At 40.5% G+C, this 20,092-nt stretch overlaps 1 protein-coding gene and 1 long non-coding RNA gene across 5 annotated transcripts in view; one reads left to right on the top strand and one right to left on the bottom strand.

The window, feature by feature from the left end:
* Positions 1-20,092, top strand: part of LOC310842119 — a 68,058-nt gene that overhangs the window by 32,609 nt on the left and 15,357 nt on the right. The window contains exon 2 of the long non-coding RNA XR_014562888.1: positions 6,525-6,654. This is a non-coding gene — a long non-coding RNA (uncharacterized lncRNA). The remainder of the gene's footprint in view (positions 1-6,524; positions 6,655-20,092) is intronic.
* The window catches only part of GPATCH2 (G-patch domain containing 2), a 101,184-nt gene continuing 85,228 nt past the window's right edge, over positions 4,137-20,092 (bottom strand). For all 4 annotated transcript variants that reach the window (XM_083733510.1, XM_083733508.1, XM_083733509.1 and 1 more), the window contains 2 exons: positions 19,601-19,683; positions 4,137-5,547 (listed from right to left, as the gene is read on the bottom strand). In XM_083733510.1, the coding sequence (XP_083589636.1) occupies positions 5,378-5,547; positions 19,601-19,683 (253 nt within the window). In that variant the 3' untranslated portion in view covers positions 4,137-5,377. The remainder of the gene's footprint in view (positions 5,548-19,600; positions 19,684-20,092) is intronic.

Below are 20,092 nucleotides of genomic sequence, written 5' to 3'. Positions count from 1 at the left end.
TTCCCATCATCCCTGACCACTGGTCCTTTTAGCTAGGGATCATGGGAGTTGTAGACCAAAACATCTGGAGAGCTGCAGGTTGGGGGTGCCTGCCTTAGTTAATAACCAGAATGAAATAGGGGGAATCAGTGCTTTTTTCTTAAAAAAACGTTTAGGGGTACTCTCATTTTCCTACTCATATTGAAATACTGCCCCTCAATGAGGCCAAACTTAGATTCACAAAATATTTAGGGGTATGTGTACCCCTGCGTCCCCCCCAGAAAAAAAGCACTGGGGAGAATGTTGGTGTATTGGTTCTGTGTTACCTTTGCCCTATAAGCCAACTGTAGCACTCATTAAGAATTACTCACAATTACTCATTAAGAATTACTTATGCTTTCAGCGATCCTGCCAGTTTTCATTTACTATGTTTTAATGTGGCTCATGATTAGCCTCTTGGTGAGTTGCTGCTCTTACGACATAGCCTAAGATGAGAAACAGGAAAACAGTTTAGAAATGGCTCACCTGTTGATTTAGGCAAGGGTTGAATGTAGGAGGGAAGAGGTCAGGGTGATTCCTTCTTATACCCACAGCTACAGTTTTCTAACCAGAATGCACAGGCAAAAATGCACCTACGTTTGTTCCAACTACAACGAAACGTAAACATTTCCCTGAAAAAGTTGACAAGGAATCGAGTCTCATTGTTCCGCTGCAAATGCAGCGATGTCTGAATCAGGGGGATGATTTATGCTGTCTGACAATTCAAAGACAGGAGACAACTCTAATGTACAGATAAAACCAAAAGTGGCAATAGTAGATCATCACACTGACAGTTAATGGGACTGACTCGCTGGAGAGAAATCTGGATCTACTTAAAATGTCAGGTGTGTAAAGTAATGAGTCTGTGCTTAGTTGGAGACCTCCAGAAGGAGCCTTCATGGTCCACTCGTCAGTTGAATATATATTACGGCAAACCTGTTAAATCAATGAGTATTTAATACCTAATGACTTGGGGTTTTTTTCTTTGAAAAAGACTCATTCTTACCCCTAAGGCAACTTGTGTGATTCTAACAGATCAAAAATTTCTTAGAATGCAATCAATGTTATTGGATGGATTAAATATAACAACAAAAACTATAGTCAGATTTCATTTATTTGAAATAAGTCAGTGGATAAAGAAATGAATGACCAATTGCCAAATGCTGCAACCTTCTTCAAATTGTAGGAACTCTGCATGGGAGTATTTTTAAATGACAGGAACTCTAGGTGAGAAAACTAGTGAGATTCTTGGGACTAGTCAATGCATCCTTATTATCATGCGGATGCACTTGAATCAGTCATCGAAGGGTGCCCAACCACCACCAGAAATAGGTTATATTGCTGGCATGAAACCTCCCCCTTCCACACGGAAGAAGCATGTGGTACTGAACATTATGGTGACACAGAGGATGTTTCAAGCATTCTCTCATGGGGTAAAAATAATGCGCAGCCAAGGTTTTAGTTGCACACCCCAGTCTTCACCACGATTCTCAGAGGAATAACATAAATCAGGGGTTTCCAAACTGGTGGCCTGTGGCATGTCTGTGAAAAACATTTATAATTTTAATTCTGTGAATTCGAATTGCAATGCAGTAAATACGTACAATAGAAGTGAAAGAAGCTATAAAAATGCAATTAAAATGATGCAGCAACTAGCATAACATATTATAATTGCTATGACAGGCAGAGAAATTGTTAAGTGGCCCGCCATGAGCCTCGGCACTTTTCAAGTGATTCGTGAAAAACAAGTTTGGGAAGTGCTGGCATAAACTAAAACATTGGCTACTGATGGTTATAACTCTAAACTTTTTCTAAGCCACCTGGAGACCCACTTCTGATTTAGCTACATTAGTAAAAAAACAGCATTTTAAATGTGTTATAAACATGCAGCACCAGATGGTGCTATAGAGCACAAAACCTTTCTATGCGATTTCCCCGTTATAATGATTTGATTTGTGTCTTATAGCATTCCCCCCCTTTGTGTAGATCCACCCCTATATGTTGACTATACCTCTTTACCCTTTAACATTTAAAGCATTTTGTTTTGTGCCCCCCCCCCCAGTAGAATTTATAATGTTCTGTTCTGGCTGGTCACAGTTTTGAAACTTTAATTTCAGTGTGGATGTTGAGTCACTTTCTGCTAATTCAACTTCAGATTTTTTAAAATAAAAAACACATACTGAATTTTAAAAGGCAAAATGGAAGGGCAAATGGTAGAAAACAAGCTTATTACACAATGATCCCTCTACAGCAGAACATATTTGTACGCCTATAGTTTTTCATTTTAATCACAAAGTGGAGATACAGTGCTACATGCACAAAAAAGTCAGGTTGATTATATATTAAATGCACACACAGTACTTTCATCAAAGCTGCATGTATGTACAGTAGTCTAGTATTACTTGGATAACAAATTAATCAAGTCTACTATATGCCTAAATTATTACCCATCAGCCACCAGGGCTCCAGAGGATGTCAATTTATTACTCTAACAAAGAGAAAACGCCTGTTTAACTCTTCCATGTGGAAGCATCAGAAATACCTATGCTAGCATTTTAACACTGAGCATTGCAGCTTTGAATCAAAGGTAGGTATTTGCCTTGCAATAAATTATTCTAAAATCTAAATTACAACCCAGCTCATAATTCTTGAAGTTTTATGACTAAATCTCTAAAACACCCTCCTTTCCTCAGTTACACTGCAATGGTTGATCCCTAGATCTACTTACCTAAAATCACATTGCAAAAGGAAGCACAATTTGTTTGGGAGGGAAGCTACAAATTGTAGCACACTCTAGGGACATTTTTATAGTAGGATCACCATGTTACAGAATTCACTTTATGAATTACTGTGGCAAAGGCCATATTCCGATAGCAGACAGAGCCAGACACCCACTCAGAGCGATTTATTTCTTAATAACTGCACTCATATTTACCTTCCATTTTATTCACATAACTTTTTAAAATAAATATACATATTTATAAAAAGCTCTCCAACTCCCTTTCTTTATTTTGCCTGTGCAGAAGGCAAAACTCAGCAATACCAGAAGAATGCAAACAAGGTTCAATAAATAGCTGAACAATAATTCCTTCTTTTCAGCTATTTGAAGTCTCAAGCTTCAAAATGTATTTGCACTCTCAAAATCATATGCATTTTGCATACTTTTTGCATATTTGCAAGGAACAGAAAAGGGGAAGGACCTGAACATCAAAGCCTTTCTCACCTCACTGAGCAGCTGATCGTCGGAAGGGGACCAGGGAGTTGGATGAAATTTGGTTCATGCCTGGGGTTCCCAACCTGAATTCGATCAAAGAGCAGTTGATGACAAAAGTCTTTGCCTGAGACACTGAGCAACCAATCAGAATAGATAATTCCGACCTTAGCAAACAAATACTGTCACCCGAATCCTGTATATTTTCCCTTAACTCCTGCTTCTTCCTCATAGTTACTTGGGACCTTTGTCTTTGGCCACTGCCTCATCATAACCCTTGCCATAACTGCTTCCTCCCTTTCCTTCCTTTCTACTGAAAACCAGTTAATTGCCCATTCATATGATGACCAGGTGCAATGCAGTAGCAACTAATATATTACTGATACCACAGTGCCCAGGCAATGGCAGTTTTCAGGTTACAGTTTGTTACTAACTTGAAGCCATTGAGAATTGAGTATTCCCCTATTCCTTATGTTTTGAGCATGGCAAAAAAGAAAAGGGGGGAGCAGAATTCAGAAACTGGATTTTATTATTTAAGAGTACCTATTTTTTTCAGTCACAAAAGCTGGTGTTATCTCTGCTGATTTTCTCCCCGCCCCCCCGGCACATCCCATTCTGGAAGATCCTTTGAAACTCAAGAGTGGCTTTTTGAGGGCAAAGTGGGTGGCAATGGGAATTGAGGAGCAGGAAAGCCCAATGGTGTAAGTGGAACTCTGCTTGCAGTTCTCTGGATCTCACCCATTGTGTCTGGTAGGGAATGTTATTATGCCAATGATAGCAGGTGGTGGGAAGTGTGACATCTGAATACAGCCTTATGCTGGCAGCAGTATATGAATTCTGAAGTGATTACTTTAGGGTACAGGTGTGATTAAGCCAAGCTAACACAGTCATTGAAATAAACCTCCAGTCCAGTGATAGAAGGACTCTTTAATGAGATTGGTGTCAGCACAAAAGCAAGCCAAAATATTAAGTGTGAAATTATGGCTGTTGATAAAATTAAAGCACTTCCTGTTAGACAGTTTCAAATCCTTTCCCCTTCTTTCAAGAATATGTGCCTGAGAAGCCTCCACCCTGGGCCACCTTTGTCACCACCGTGTTTTGTTTTTTTCAATTAAGAAATATCTCCCAAATTATAACTATAATTCAGAGACTCTAATGTCCCATTTTAAATCCACTTAGCTAACAACAGGTCGGGATACACATTCACAGTGATTGGATAAATGACAGCAGTACAATTGGTTTAAAAACTTTGCTTTTAAAATAACACCACCTAAGATGCAACAACCAATTAAAATTGTACTCAAAAGATGTGTGTATTAGGGTGAGAGAGAGGAGGGTGGAGTTACATGCGGCAACTCATGGAATAATAAAGCTTGTCCTTTGTCATGCGTTTGTCATGCAAAATTGCATGCTGGGAAGCAATATGTGCTTTATGTTGGCTCATCTGCAAATATTGTATATCAAATTAAATATAAAATTAAACTGGCCTGAAATGAGGCAGAGTCATGAGCAGCCCTGCCCATGAAGGCTGTATCTGGCTGCCACTGAGGCAGAGATGCAATCTTTTAGAAAGGTGAACTCTGTCACTCCTTCTTTCCTCACTAGAGTGCTGTTAAAGCAGCTCCGCATCTATGCTGCCTTGATGAACAATCTACCAAGACCTTTTTGGAATGGAAGGGAGATGTGCAGCAATGTCTAATACTATACTGCATCTGCACCATCTTATTAAGTAACACAGCAGCTTTCCATTATAATTGAAATGAGCAAAAGTGGCCTGTTCTATGAAAGGGTTGAGAAAGAAAAGCTCAGGTGCACCTGTGCAGTTGGCAAGTCTTTAAAGGGATGGGGGGGGGACGACGAATCCAATCAGTTCTTGGAAATTTTGACAATATAAATGGTCAAGACCACAGAAAATAAAAAAGTACAATTAAAAAGATTAGCACCATTACAGAGTTAGGGTTCAAAGATCAGGACTGCCCTAATGGCTGGTCCCTTGCAGCTTTTAATAGAAAACATTGAGGCTTCTGTATTCAAAAGTGACGGTAAGAATCACTGGATGTTTCTGAGAACAGCTGAATGTTTTTAGTTATTTCAAAGTTGAAAGGTTGGTCGTCGTCTTGTCTGAACAGCAGCTAGAGTGCCTTTCAGTTAGCTGAATCCAAGTCCAAGTCCTTTTGGCCTCTGGATTGCTCGGATTGGTTCGGCTATCCCTTTGCCTTCTGGTCCAAGGCCTGTGCCAGGTGTCCAGCCCATACTTTGGAGCATCCTATTGCCAATGTTGCTATCTGAGATCGGTTGAGCATTTTCACCTACAAACCCTGAGATTAAAAGAAATACACAGCATTAATCAGGATGGCCATATGCAGAAGAGCAGGATAATCTCCCCGTAAGCCTTAAACCTTCTTATTCTCCTAATTTATCTAATAGGTTGCTAGAACAGGATGTCTTTGTGCACATCGACCTCAAGGTTGCATGTTGATCTGAGAATGTTACAGGCTAATTTTCCTTATTTGGAAGAGAAAAAAAGAATTATATAAATACTTAACACCATGCATAATAACGTGTGTTGGAAATTACATTTCAGCATGACTCAAAGGTGGCAAGAACCATAGAAATGAAAGCAGGGAACCTGGTTGCATTAATCGTTGTTAAAGTATTGTTCAGCTCCCTTAAACTGCACATTTGTCACTAAAATCTTTGCAGTCTATATAATATTAAGTATTATGTGGTGATACTATTGGAGAGGCCAACATCATAAAAATCTAATCTATGCTAACTACCAGCTACTCCTGCCTGTGTCACACCCGTCTGTGGCTATGGGGGCACATGAGAGAACCCAGCTCATGGTGGCACTGGAGTCAGGCTGCCATGTAGATATTTGGATTAGGGTTCTCTCTTTTTGTCCTTTCCCACTTTCTGTGAGTTGTGCCGATGTGTTGGTGGACAGAGCTGTGCATGTGCCACATGGCCTGTCCTGAATATTCTAAGATACCTCAGGTGCAATTGAGGACACTGTCCTTTTTGCCTGATTTGAAATAAGGTGCAAATGCCAGTCCGCTCAGCTCCTGTATAAGAAAAGTGGGTTGCTGGCATCTTGTCCTGTGCCTCAGGCAGCAAATTGTCCTGGGCAGAATGGAAATAGGTGAGGAAGCCTAACAAGCTCAGCTTAACAAAGCTGTTGTGGGTCTCTCTTTGCTGAAAGTTGGATACAAATGTATAACAATGAGCACAAAAGAGTTAAGACAAGGGACTGGAAAAGTTAAAGTCTTATAATTGCTCTTTTTAACATTAACAGAAACCAGCATTTTATAAGGAATAGAGAGCTGAACACCCTGTTCTTCAAAATGTGCAACTTTATATAGTGGTGTTACTATTCTTGATGCCAGCCCCTCAGTGGAAAGTACGCAATTTTCTGTGACTGACAGGTAATTGGAAGAGTTTTGTTTTAAACTGATACTTAAGTACTTTAATATACAATATAATGAAATTTTCCTTCTCAACATAGGATATAATTATCAGAATTTGAAACTCCATGCATTTTGTTCCATTCAGCACCTATAAATATACAAGCCAAAAAGCAGCTTTGCTAATTGCATGCCAAGACTACTTACTGTTGCTCCTACTGTACTGCAAGCCCACCTGATCAAGTCCTGGATTTTTATGTGGATTCACACTTGCTCTAACCCTAGCCCCAGCTATTAGAGCTCACTGAATGGTTTTCAACAAGCCACCCACCCTCGCAGCATAACCTTCCTTACACGATTGTTTTAAACACAAAATGAGATGTGCTAGGGATATAAAAGCGTACGTCACAGTGCAAAGGGTACAGAAAGAAAACAGGTTGGTGGGAGGTATCCAATTGTGTGCGTCCACTGGGAGAGCCAAGTTCTGCTCAGGCAACAGGCTTTTCTCTTCCTCTCCTACCTCCTGCAGCCCCCTCTCTCATTACATCTGCTTTGGAGGGTTGGGACATATTTGTGAGCAGGGGTGGGGACAAAGGCAGGAGAGGAAGAGGAAATCCACTTGTGCAACACTGGGTATCATTCAATGTTTTTAATGATAACAAGTTTAAAGGCAGGTGCTGCAACTCTCCAACACTTTGACTTTAACCCCGAAGGTGAACTCTTCCATTGTCTCTTGAGACTGACAGAGGCCAACTACAGTTCAAAAGCACTTTTCAGTGGATCAAAGTCTGCTGTCATTGCATACTTACTAAAGGATAAGAAAACTAGTTCTTTCTTTTTTTTGGATTTGCTATCCCGTTTTATCACTACCCGGAGGAGTCTCAAAGCGGCTAACATTCTCCTTTCCCTTCCTCCCCCACAACAAAAACTCTGTGAGGTGAGTGAGGCTGAGAGACTTCAGAGAAGTGTGACTGGCCCAAGGTCACCCAGCAGCTGCATGTGGAGGAGCGGAGGCATGAACCCGGTTCACCAGATTACGAGTCTACCGCTCTTAACCACTACACTACACTTAACCACTGCCACCCCTTGTAGCACAAGTGCAGATGGAATGCTGCCTTATTGTTTGGTATTGACTTTTTGGTGTTTGGGAGCATCGCATGGGATCATGTGCTCCACTTCGCTCATGTGGACATTCCTTCAGTTTTGTTCAGTGCACTATGTCTAATGGCACCAAATCATTGTTAGCACCAGATCATTTTGTAACTGATGGTCACAAACAGGTTGGCAAACTATGGCTTGACACAATGGTTACCAAAAAATATCAGTGCAGTTTGGACATAATGCTGTGTCAACATTTAAAAGGAAGGAGACAAATGTTTAAGTGAGGGAAGGGACTTGGAGAAGGACCTGGTACTTGGTGTGTTGTTCCTAATCACCAGACTATGCTCTGGTGATGGGACAGAATTGCATCTGCACTAGGCCTTTAAAAGTTTGCCTTTTTTTAAAAAAGGCAAGCTGTATGCAATATTTCATTGTTTGTGGAAAACTCTGAAGCCTCAATTTGAGAATGACTTTCTGTAGTGATTTAGCAAATTGCAGGCATTCTAATTGGCTTATTTTGAACATTGCCTTCTATTTGAGGCAACAATTACTGTAACCTTATTTCTTGCCGTTTTTCCTGTGTCACCTAAAACAGAGAGAGAACAACCACATGCCAAACTTATTGGTGTTCATTGGCTGAAAGGCAAGGAACTAAAAACAACTTTTACTGTACTTTATATTTATCGACTAATTAAAGCAACTACTTGGAACATCACAATTAAAAGAATTAACTTCCCAAGGGGCTGTTTCTAGCAAGTGGCCCCAGAAACAATTGGGGGCAACTTTCTAACCATGTTGAGGATTATAAATACAGTAGCAGGGGTTTTTCTCCATCTATAAGAAAAGTAGCTATGCAAACAGCCTGAGAAAGGCAGAGAATCTCCAACTGTTTCAGCAGGGAAGACTTCGTGACAATCTCTGCAAGACCAGAGTTAATACTGTTCATTAATAATAGGCTGCTGCACCAGTGGCACAAAGCTTTTTCTGCTGTTTAAGGACTGCAATGTCTGATTGCTACCAGAACAAACTGTGTCAGTGGGCAGCTCACTGCAGTTGTTGCCACAAACACAGTAAACAGAATACACTTGCTTGGCCAGTGACTTTCATTGGTAGAGCAAAAGCTTCAGAATTTCCCGGGAAATCACAGTAAGCCAAAATGTACAGTCTTGTAGTTCTACCAGTGCATATTTTCACAATTCCTGGAGATAGTCCTTATGCATGTAAATGTTTTAGAGACTTAATATAAAGCCCATAAAAGAAAAAGGGCAATAAAGTTTGTATATAGTAAATCAAGGCACTTCTTTGGAAAAAAAAAGAGAGAAAAAACAAACCTTGCAATTAAATTTTTATTTCAAAATAATATTTATGATGTCATTAAAGGTAGATTTCTATGAAAATTAAGCCATGTAATTTTTCTCAACAGCTGTTGGAACAGGTACATTCTGGTTAAGCAGAGCACTAGCATTCAGTGCCATACCCTTGATTTTACAGGGATTGCCATGAATTAATTTAATTCCATCTGTAAGCTAAAAATCAGATCAGAGGTCTAATGCTGCTGCAGGCTTCACATCTGTTTAATCATTTTGGGATACAACAGCTTGCCGAAGTTCAGGTTTTACATTTGCTTAAGAATTTCAGTAGGGCTCTCAAAACACAAAAGAACCGCAGAAACTTTGCCTATATTTTAACATGCACATCTTGCAGCTTTTGCTTCGGTACCTTTTGAACTTTATTTTTTTGGTTTTTTTAAAAAAACCAAAAAACAATACTAGAAGTGGCCTTGATTAAATAAACAATTTCTTGCTTAATCTGTGTGAACATTAATTGCTAGCACTGTGACTGAAACACATTGTTTCCTGTTCAGGCTCATAAGAAAACTGATGTCACTTCCCCTTTAACACGAGTTTAATGTTGCAAATCCAGGCATACTTACCAAGATGTAAGTCCCAGTGAACTCTGTTGGAATGAGCTGCTTTTGATAGACCAAAAAACAGCAGCTTTGTTAACAGAAACTGAGAAGCGCACTACTTAGAAAAAAATGCCACACAGAATACGTTTGATACATAGGCATGGGCAAAATGCTGTTCTCATGGAGCACAAATACTGATTAGAGTGTCTTTTTTTGGGGGGGGGGAATCAGATCTCTTTATTTATGCAGATGCTTAGTGGTGGAAGCTTTATCTGTGGTTGACCTGTACATTCTATTTTTAACATTCTATTTTTTGTGGGGGAGGTCTATCTATTGATGTACGAACTCTTGTTTGATTAATATCATACATTCATTTATTTTGAATAAAATGATACATGAATAAAACAATTAGTTGTAGAAGAAAAATGTTCTCTTTTTAGAGGATGCCTGTATGTGTCATAGCAGGCATATTAGAAAAGTGTTCCCTCCTGTGTTGAGAGAGAAAAGAGATTGTCTGTTCTCATATGACAATTGAAATCTACACTTTTTGAAGTACTTAAAAATATTAAGTACTAAAAGTATTAATAATAAATTACCATTTTTAAATAAATTATTTCCAATTAACTAGGAGCATTTTTAGTCAGTCTCTTAAAAACCAGTTTATTCTTAATCTGACCTCACAGTCAGTCTCACTGAACTCAGTGAAACTTACTTCTGAGCAGATATGCACAGGATTGTACCATCATAGAGCAATCCTTTGGATGTCTACTCGGAAGTAAATCCCATTTTGCTCAGTGGTGCCATTCAGTATGCATAGGGCTGCAGCCTAAATTTTGGGCCTGGAATCACCAAGTATGAAACGTAAGTGGTTTAGAAATAAAACATGACATGGAAATGTATGTGTGTAGGACTCTCCAAATAGTTCCAATTAAATGATTTTGGATTAAACACAATGTAATATTCCTTACCCTGCATTTTTAGTAATATCTGCATGTAAAAGTGGAGCAGTCTGATCATTTCCTAAGAAGGCACTATTTCATACTGAGGGTTTTTTGTTTTGCTAAAACTGAGGCTGTCTTGGTTCTCTCTTCCCTTTTATAAGATTAACACATGTGAATTTAAGAAGTTTGCTGCAGCAGGACACTCCACAACTATTATTTTCTTTTCCAGCACTCCTGGCAGCCCTAAATCCTTTAAGTCCTTTCCAAGAAGGATCTCTTTTTTGCTTGGGCAATTTTTACACTACGTGGCCTGATAACCCTGACCCCCTATCCTGGATCTCACTATCGCAGCAGAGTGAGTCTTTTCTACCTTAAATTCCCAAGGAGCACCGTGGATGGTAATTCACTTGAGTAATTGGCTCAAGAGATGAAAATCTTGTATCTGCCTCTCTTAGCCACTAATCTATCCAGCTGACTGGAAGCCTAATTGGCAGCTTGTTTAGTAATTTGGCTCCTAAAGTGTTGTATTGATGTTGGATAAACAGCCAATGGAAAACAGGGAGATACATGCTGCTTCGCTTTATAACCTAGTGCACCTTTCCCCCTGTTCTCTGAAGGCATTTAATATTCAGAGTATTCCTTTCACTTCTCTATTTGTGGCTGCTAAACCAGCCTGCAAAATGTAAAGGTCTGAAACCGCTTGATGCAGGAAAAATGTGCTGTAACAGTGCTGCTCTCGAAACCACAAGCCGTCTTGGTCCATGATTTTTTTCCTAATGGTTCCCCTAGAGCAAATAAATCAGTGAGAATAATTCTTTTTTTAAAAAAAGCTAATGTTTATATAGATACAAAAATCACTACCAGTAACCAAACCAAACCAAAGTAATCCAGTTAACTATGCTGAACTTGCACAGTATTGAGGAATAATGCAGCTCAATGCTTTTGAGTTGACACAAATGGTATACAAAGACGCTCACATGCCTGCTGGGATGGTTTCCACAGGTGTGAAGCCTTTTGCTCAGTGAAACTTCAGTGAGGGAGAGTAAGGCCCATGAGGCTTGAAGTGGGCAACATGCAATCACACCAACGCTGCTATATGCACTGTATGCTCTGCTTCGCCATCTGCACTTCTAGAAAGTGAATGCTGAGACCTTTTGTTTGAATGCTAGTCTATATGTTTCAATGCAAAGTCAAAGGTAAGACCTAAATAGCACCTTTAAGCACAAGCAAGGGTTTGCACCCTGTTCCCCTCAGGGTATGGCCACAATTCAAGTGGCAGAGCACATACTTCGTAAGCAGAACCCCCCCCCCCCCGCAGCAAAGATCAGGTAGTAAAGCTGGAAACAACCTCTGCCTGAGATATTCAAGATACAGTCAACATTGGGCCAGATAAAACAATGGCCTGACTTGCTATAAGGCACCTTCATGCATTCACTCCCTTTATCTTCTGCTAGCATCTTCTCAATCCTCTCTAAAGAGCATTTCTGACTTCCTCCCATGAGCAGCTTTTAAGATGCACTTTGGGAAGAGTGGGGTTTACAAGGCTGGTGCTGCATACTGGGTACTGGGGCTTATCGTAGAATTGTGGAGTTGGAAGGGACTACAAGGATCATCTAGTCCAACTCCCTGCAATGCAGAAATCTCTTTGCCCAACATGAGGCTTGAACCCACAACACTGAGATTAAGAGTCTCATGTTTAGCTACTGAGCTATTGAACCCACCTTTTCACCTGACAAGACTAGAGGCGGCTTACAGATAAAAACAACAGCTAAGCCTGTTCATCTTTATGGTCCAGCTCTCAAAGATGAGAGCTGGACCATAAAGAAGGCTGATCGCCGAAAAATTGATGCTTTTAAATTATGGTGCTGGAGGAGACTCTTGAGAGTCCTGTGGACTGCAAGAAGATCAAACCTATCCATTCTTAAGGAAATCAGCCCTGAGTGCTCCCTGGAAGGACAGATCCTGAAGCTGAAGCTCCAATACTTTGGCCACCTCATGAGAAGAGAAGACTCCCTGGAAAAGACCCTGATGTTGGGAAACATGGAGGGCACAAGGAGAAGGGGACGATAAGACAAGATGGTTGGACAGTGTCCTCAAAGCTACCAGCATAAGTTTGACCAAACTGTGGGAGGCAGTGGAAGACAGGAGTGCCTGGTGTGCTCTGCTCACGAAGAGTCGGGCGCGACTGAACGACTAAACAACAACAACAAGCCTGTTCAGGATACCATATTTCTGAAGTACATAGGAAGAGCCTACTGGATAAGGCAAAGGCCCATCTAGTCCAACAGCCTGTTCTCACAGCGGCCGACCAGATGCTCATTGGAAACCTCCAAGCAGAAACTAAGCACAACAGCCCTTTCCCCACATGTGATTACCAGCAACTGATTTTGGGAAGCACACTGCCTCTGCTAGTGAAGGTATTATAATTATTCTTTATTAAATGTGTATACCGCTCTTCATCTGCAAATCTCGGGGCGGTTCACAATATAAAATTGCAATACTACTAGCCACTGATAAGTCTTACCCTCCACAAATTCGTCTAATCCTCTGTTAAAACCTCCAGGTTGGTGGTCCATAGTTTAACTATGGGCTGTGTGAAAAAGTACTGGTTATAGGCATTTTTGCTGGTTGTTCTCTTTGATAGAATCTTTAATTGGACTGATCATACAATGCCAGCAGAACCATTTGGTGTTAACAGGGGCAATATGCAAGCTTGTTATACAGTAGAAAAACTGGAAGCAACCTCTCATGCTCAATGCATTGGAAATTTACCCCAGCTTATCTAGCTAACCCAAATCTGTGCTTTTTCTATAAACAGATCAGAAGGTTGACCTTCACCACAAGCCAGGCCTGGGTAACCTCTGTTGGAATACTATAATCACAGTAGTTTCAAATCATCATTTTGGCACTGCTCATATTCAAGTCTGATTTTTAATCACTGCTGCATTAGACGTCAGCAAAATAGTTTTGCTGGCAATTTTTAAGCGGAATGAAAACATTTAGCCTTTTGATTACCTTGTTAAACAGAGTCATGATGACCTTATAGCAGTACTTGATATTACATACCATAATAGAGAATCTGTCAGATTTTTCATTAAAACACATTCTTATAAAAAAATAGAGTTGATAACTCAAGTCATTCCAAAGTGCATCAGCCTGAAACACAACATGTAGCCAACTAACCCAGACAAAATATTGAAGCATTTATTTTTCATCAAAGATTATCTACTACCTTGAGCTATCATTATATGCTAGCATTTGCTGCATTTTACATGTGGAATGTTTAAAGCAAGCCTCTGCTGTTTTTGCTTGTTCTAATTTCACTTTGTACATGTGCATGTGTGAACATCACCATGAAAACCGGTGGAGTCCTATACAAGAACTTGCTACCTGGAATGCATGCAATGTGTGAAGTGGCTTAAAGTTATACAACAATTTTAAAAGGCAGCTCCAAAAGCAAAAGGCCAAGAAAAGCTTTCCTGTACTTTTAGTGCCAGAGCATTCTCTTCTAGGTAAACCTCACATTTTTGTATTTTCTTTGTTGGGTAGGAAGAGGAGGAGATATTGCCCAAAGTTTCCACAAGTTAACAATCGAACTGTGGGGGACAGTACAGAGAAGAAAGTACAGAAAGCCAGGGGTGTGGAGAAGGGAGAAGATGATGGATGTGTGATGAGAAAGTGCTAAACCTTTGGTGTTGTTCTGCTGAGACATAGAGGGGAAACAAACCAGGAGATGGACACAACTGGTTTCAGTTCCAGGGAAGCACAGAAGACAGACAGTTACAGAAATCAGACTTCAATGGAGAACCTTCTGGGTGACTCTGTGATCTCAGAGACACAGGATTACTTGAGGGTACTGCAGTTAAGTTTTGTTCTCCAACATATCTGTAACCTCTTTGAAAGTATGTGTTTATATAGTACGTAAAACCAGTTAAGTGCAGTAGGAGTGGAGTGTCCCTTGCCCATTGTATTGCTACCATTGTATTTGCTCAGGGGGCAAAAATGACTCTATTGGATGCTGAAATTGGAAATGCTAGAGCCCTACTTTCCTAGTCACATTCCAAGGGATCAGGAATCAACAATGAAAGCACTTGTTTTGTGAGTGTGTGCCCAGGTGCATGCATATCCACACAAACTCAAGGGCACTCTGTTTTTGCCATAAAGCCTCTTAAGGACTCATATGAAATAGTATTACAGTTCAGGTGTTTAGCAAGCCGACAAAGGCATTCAGAATGACATGCTCCCATGTCAGATATTATATTGCTTCACTAGTCATCAATTCCTTCAGGTATTTATTTCCTGAAATAAATTCATGGCTGCCCTAAGAGGAACAACATATTCCAACCATTCTTTGTCATTTTTAAAAGGCTGTAGGTAAACTGTAGGCAATATATGAGGAGAAGCATCTTTTGTTTCAGGTGGTACACCCTTCCTGGTTTCTTGCTGCAATGTTAAAAAAGGAGCTTTAGCATAGACTATAAAGTCAAACGTTTCCTCTTTCGAGGAAAAAAAAAATACAGATTAGCACCCTATTACTTCAGCTGTTGACTGGAATTATCTGATAGAATTCACCTTATTTTCTTCACCGCTTTAGTTCACCTTTACAGATGACATTTTTCAAACTATAAAATGCTCTCCACTGCTAAAAGTTTCTTGCTTCAACAGTTTTTCATTGCTGTAAGAGTAAATCCTACATCCTTTGTTACTAATACACACGGCGCTATTGGTATGTGACTTTGTCTCAAGGCTGAGAACAGGCTATAAATTTAGAAATCAATAGCTAACTCTATCAATATTCATTTTACTTTTTCAATACAAAATACAAAGGTGAAAGAGCAGTAAATAAGCCAGAGCGCTGAAATAAATTGGGTGTTCTTGTCACAATTAATAAATGTTTAACCAATAACACTTCTAGCTACAGTAGTCTACAGCCTTGTAACGTATCTAGAAGTACGTAGCGGCACAGGTGCTGAACAGGATTCACAAATACACAAACACCTCATTCCAACTGTTTGTTAGCTCCACCATGCTATCTATCCTCCATACATGCATAAATAAGGCTGTTCAACATACTGCATACAAAGATAGGGAAAACCATTTGTCACTGACCGACATTTATGAATGTGGCAATGGAAATCTTTTCTTCATGCACTTGCTAGGCTTGCAACTCTATTACTGGGAGGCTGGCCTTTTTGCCAGATCTGAGCCTCTGGGGTAAGGTTGGAAAAATATCCAAATAATTGAATAAATAAGGCAGAAGAATTGAATTATACTTAAACACCACTGTGAGGAATATAATTCATCCAGTTACACACAAGCTAAGGCATTTTAAGTCAAGGGGAGCAACTAACTAGTTGCAGGATTGCATAGGTACTTCACTTTCACAGTTTATTTCGTGGATCTTTTAAACTCTTAGTGGAATGCAACATTCCAGCAGAGCTTTGTAAATTAACTCAATACAAACAATTTGATTATCTTATTTGATTTCATACTTCTTTTGAAACAAAAACGGGTCCAGTCTTACTGGGCAGTGCTCAGTTCCCAGGGTATTTAAGTGTAAGGTTTAATCTTAATCTTCTATGTCCTGTAGTAGACAGGGGTCTTACAGCCATGTGTATTACTTCAGCTGTGAAGCACACAATTAGCATTTCTCTTCTCCCCTTGCTACTGCCATTCCATGATTTACAGCTACTTCTACATTCCTGATATGTGACAGCAAAGACAAAAGCAAGTTTGACAACTCTGATTAAAAAAGAAAGAAAGAAATGCGCCATTTTGCATTTTAAACTCACTTAGATCACAACACCATCATAACTGCAGGAATAAAATGGAGTAAACGTTCACTGCCCTGGTATTAAACACATTTAACAAAACAAGCACTAATTTGTTGTAGAAAAGCCTAACTAGACTATTGAGTGTTATTCGAAATAAGGAAGCAGTGACCGGCATCAGCCCTGGTGGGCCCAGTGCATCCATGTGCTGATGAAAGGCCTGTTTGCCGCTGTCTCCATAGTCAAGTGCTCTCTGGGTGGTCATTTGGGGGTCCTTGAGGTGTGCAGCCCTGAACTTGGGCCCCAAAGACTGTACCAGCTCTCAGTCCTCAAACATCCTCAAAGCAAACGTAGAGGGAAGTTTCCCTAAGCAGATGAAGAGCGTGTTCCCCCCCTTTATCAATTCAGTCCTCCATTATCATAAACATCAATTATATTTTTTACCTGCCCTTCACCATGCGGGTGAAAAGGAGAGTTATGGCCATTTAAAAATACAATATTAAAAAGTTAAATTACAGTTAAGTGAATTGGGTGGGTTCTAAACTCTGTATCTTAGGTGTCAAAGAAGTGTTTCTTCGGTGTATGACAAAAGCTCACAAGGTACCAGATACACTGCTGTTGGGAGGGAATTCCACATAGAGGGGCGATTGTTTCCAGGCTGACCTGAGCCACAACACCTCATTTTCTAGAAACTGGAGCACTTAACAAAATCAGGCCCATAGATCCTGGCACTTTTTACAGCCTTGTCACTTCAAGAATGGTTCCCTGGTGTAGTTGCTTTAGCAGTTGCCTTCTACCAGCACAAAGGCAACATATAAAAGCACCTGTACTGTGACCCTCAGGACAGCAGGGCCCTTGACTTTACCCCACCCTGGATGTGGCCATTTGCAGGCCTTTAGGCCCACCCAGGCCACAGAGTTTGGTACAAGCACCTCCTACTTCTGCCCCCTTTCACAGGATGGATTTCTTTGGCAGGAGGCAAAGCCGGATGGCTTTCGTGTGCGCTGCAAGGAGAGTATGCTGAGGTAGCTGCAGTAGTGCTAGCCCACTGTTTCTGCCTCCATATTACAGGGAAATGGAGGGGGGGTGAGAGGCAAGGCTTGCTGGAGTTCATAGCTGAGCTGAGATTTGAATGGGGGGCATCCAGGGCTCACTGTTTATCCTCTTAACTGCTTTGCTAATCCCTAATGTGTGGAGCCTCCGCTGTAGTTATTGAGAGGCACTTTTCTCTGTTTTTATTCCATAAGTTGGCCCTTATAGAGCAGTAGCGCTGTAAGAATCTCAAAATCCCTTCTCAGCCTCTTTCTTTTCTTTTCTTTTTTTCTAATAAAACCACATCCAGTCGCTTAAACATTGTAAAATTATGGCTTGCGGGGTGGGGTGAGGATCAAATTGTTTTTGTAGAAAACAGAGGGCTTTTTACACTACTGCCACCACCAGAAAGTTAAACAAGTGTGCCAGATTTCAGAAACAGAATAAAATACTGAATAGGTTGGAAGCCTGGGACGAAAAGGTACACTAAAGTTAATTTTATGATGCTTTATACGTACATATACTTTACAAAATGACTTCCTTCTGTCACTTGCAAGTTGTGAAGCTAAAATCACCTTGTAGAAATAATTATATTATCCTCTCCTCAGCCATTAAGCATTTTCCTACTCACTACACATATGTTCAGAGTCTTAGGACTTGACCTAGACACACTCTTTTTCCATATTACTGCCACTAAGGTGCTTTAGCAATATTTTTCAGACAGTTCTCTTGGTCTGTCACTGATGTCTGAAACACCATGAAAATCAAAAGCCATTCCATTGAAATGCCAAAGTTAGATAACTTCACGGAAGAGCTCCATAGGCCAGTTCAGAATGCAAGAACTACGTTTGTGTGTGCACACTTTATATATGCCAGCAAAATGGATTGGAGCAGGCTTTACCTTCTAGGAACATAAGACTTCTTCTGACCATGAAAGGCATTTGGGCAATTCCTTGATCCCCATGCAATCCCAGAGCCATCTCCCACATTGTTTCAGGGGGTCCTACAACCTGCCCAAATAGTGTGGGAAGTGGCACTGGGGCTGCAGAGGTAGAGGGTAACTGGCAAGCATTGCTTCCTCCTGCTACTGGGCGCATCACCTGAGTGGATCCATGCTCAAAGGGTGCTTCCATTAGCAGGAGGCAACCCATAAATTATATTTCCTTGCTGACAAGTGTGCAGTACGGTGACATTCAAGCACATACACTTCTCATGTACACTGTAGATACAGGGTGCCTTCTGAAATATTCTCATAATTGTTTTAGGAAAATGTAGCCTCTTTTGTATGCAACATGCGGATTTTAAATGGTGTGCTCAGTACTGATATTAAACACTTAGCAAACAATACAAAGCAGAATACAGAACTCCTACTTGGCATGGGCTCCGACAGAAGGCTTACGATCTCAGCGACACAGAAGATGGATTTAGATACCTTTTCCACAACACATGCTGATTTTTCCAGTCACCATGTGCTGTTTTGGTAATTGTGCAAGACTAGTTTGTCAAGAGGGAATGGGGTAAAGAGAAGGTTCAGTGCACAAAGGAGGTCAGTTAGTGCTCTGTGAAAACCACTCCATGCATTAGCTGTAGAGTCTGTTCTCCACTGAACTTATTTAAACAAACAAGTTCCACTAACAACATAGTAAATGAAAAAGGCAATACATGTAGTCAGAGAAAAACTGGTCATCTAAATTAATCCGGACAATATACTGCTGAAGAGTGAAGGGCTACTGCAGTAAATGTGAGGCTAGGTTCTGATTGGGCTGCTTTGACTGTGGTTCTTCTCTGAACTGGGCCATCCCATGCTTGCTGTTTGCAATGGGAGGGACGCTTCTGTTGATGTCAGTAAGGTCGTCTTTTCCCATATGAATAAACCAGGCAGTGACAAACAGATCAGGGCCAATCAATGAGAGGAAAGGGATGAGCTGCACCAGCCCTTTGCTCTTTTAAGTGTCAAGTTGCAACAGCTCTTTTCTACAAATGCTCTTGGGCTGTAATCCCGTGCAGTCAGATGCAAATCAACTGAAGCCAGTGGCACTTACTCCCTAGTAAGTGGGTTTAGGATTGCTGCCTGAAAATGCTCCTTTGTCAAACCACCCCAAGCCCAGTTTTGTGCAGGTAAGCCCCAACCAGGCTCTGGGTTCTCTCCCGCCCTCCATGCTGTTTTACAGACTTAAGACATCTGGATGTGTCATCATGGTGAATCTGCTTACCGGTGGGTCCTGGCAGTGGCGCGGCTTTTCTCCTTCGTTTGATATCACCCATACATAAGGATCCCAAATGCACACTTGTCTGTCTGTAAGCAATTACCAGAGAGATGTATTAATAGCTGGTAGGAAAAACAACAACTCTGCAGAAGAATGTGTATCACAGAATCTGCATCCTAGTCAAAATAGTTTAAATAAATATAGAGCTACACGTTGGAATCTTTCAGATACTATTTGTATTTCTAGTGCTTAGAGTGATGTTACTTATGTAGCCAAAAGGGCGCTGGCTATACACTAGAGGGAGGCATCAAAAAGACTTGGAGAAAGCCCAAATATTGCAGAAATACAAAACATTTTTTTGGGGGGGGGGAATCTAAGAGTGAGGACTGAGCATGCTCACTTGGCACAGAATACTACTGGGCAAAAAAATAAAAATAAATTTAAAAACTGGTAGGGATAGAGAAAGGAATGTTATGTCTAGAATTCAGATCAGAAATA

The sequence above is a fragment of the Podarcis gaigeae genome (genome assembly GCF_964106915.1).
Source record: "Podarcis gaigeae genome assembly, chromosome: 3".
In the NCBI taxonomy this organism is placed as follows: domain Eukaryota; kingdom Metazoa; phylum Chordata; class Lepidosauria; order Squamata; family Lacertidae; genus Podarcis; species Podarcis gaigeae.
The sequence above is the reverse complement of the archived record's forward strand: the minus strand, read 5'-3'. Positions and strand labels throughout refer to the sequence as shown.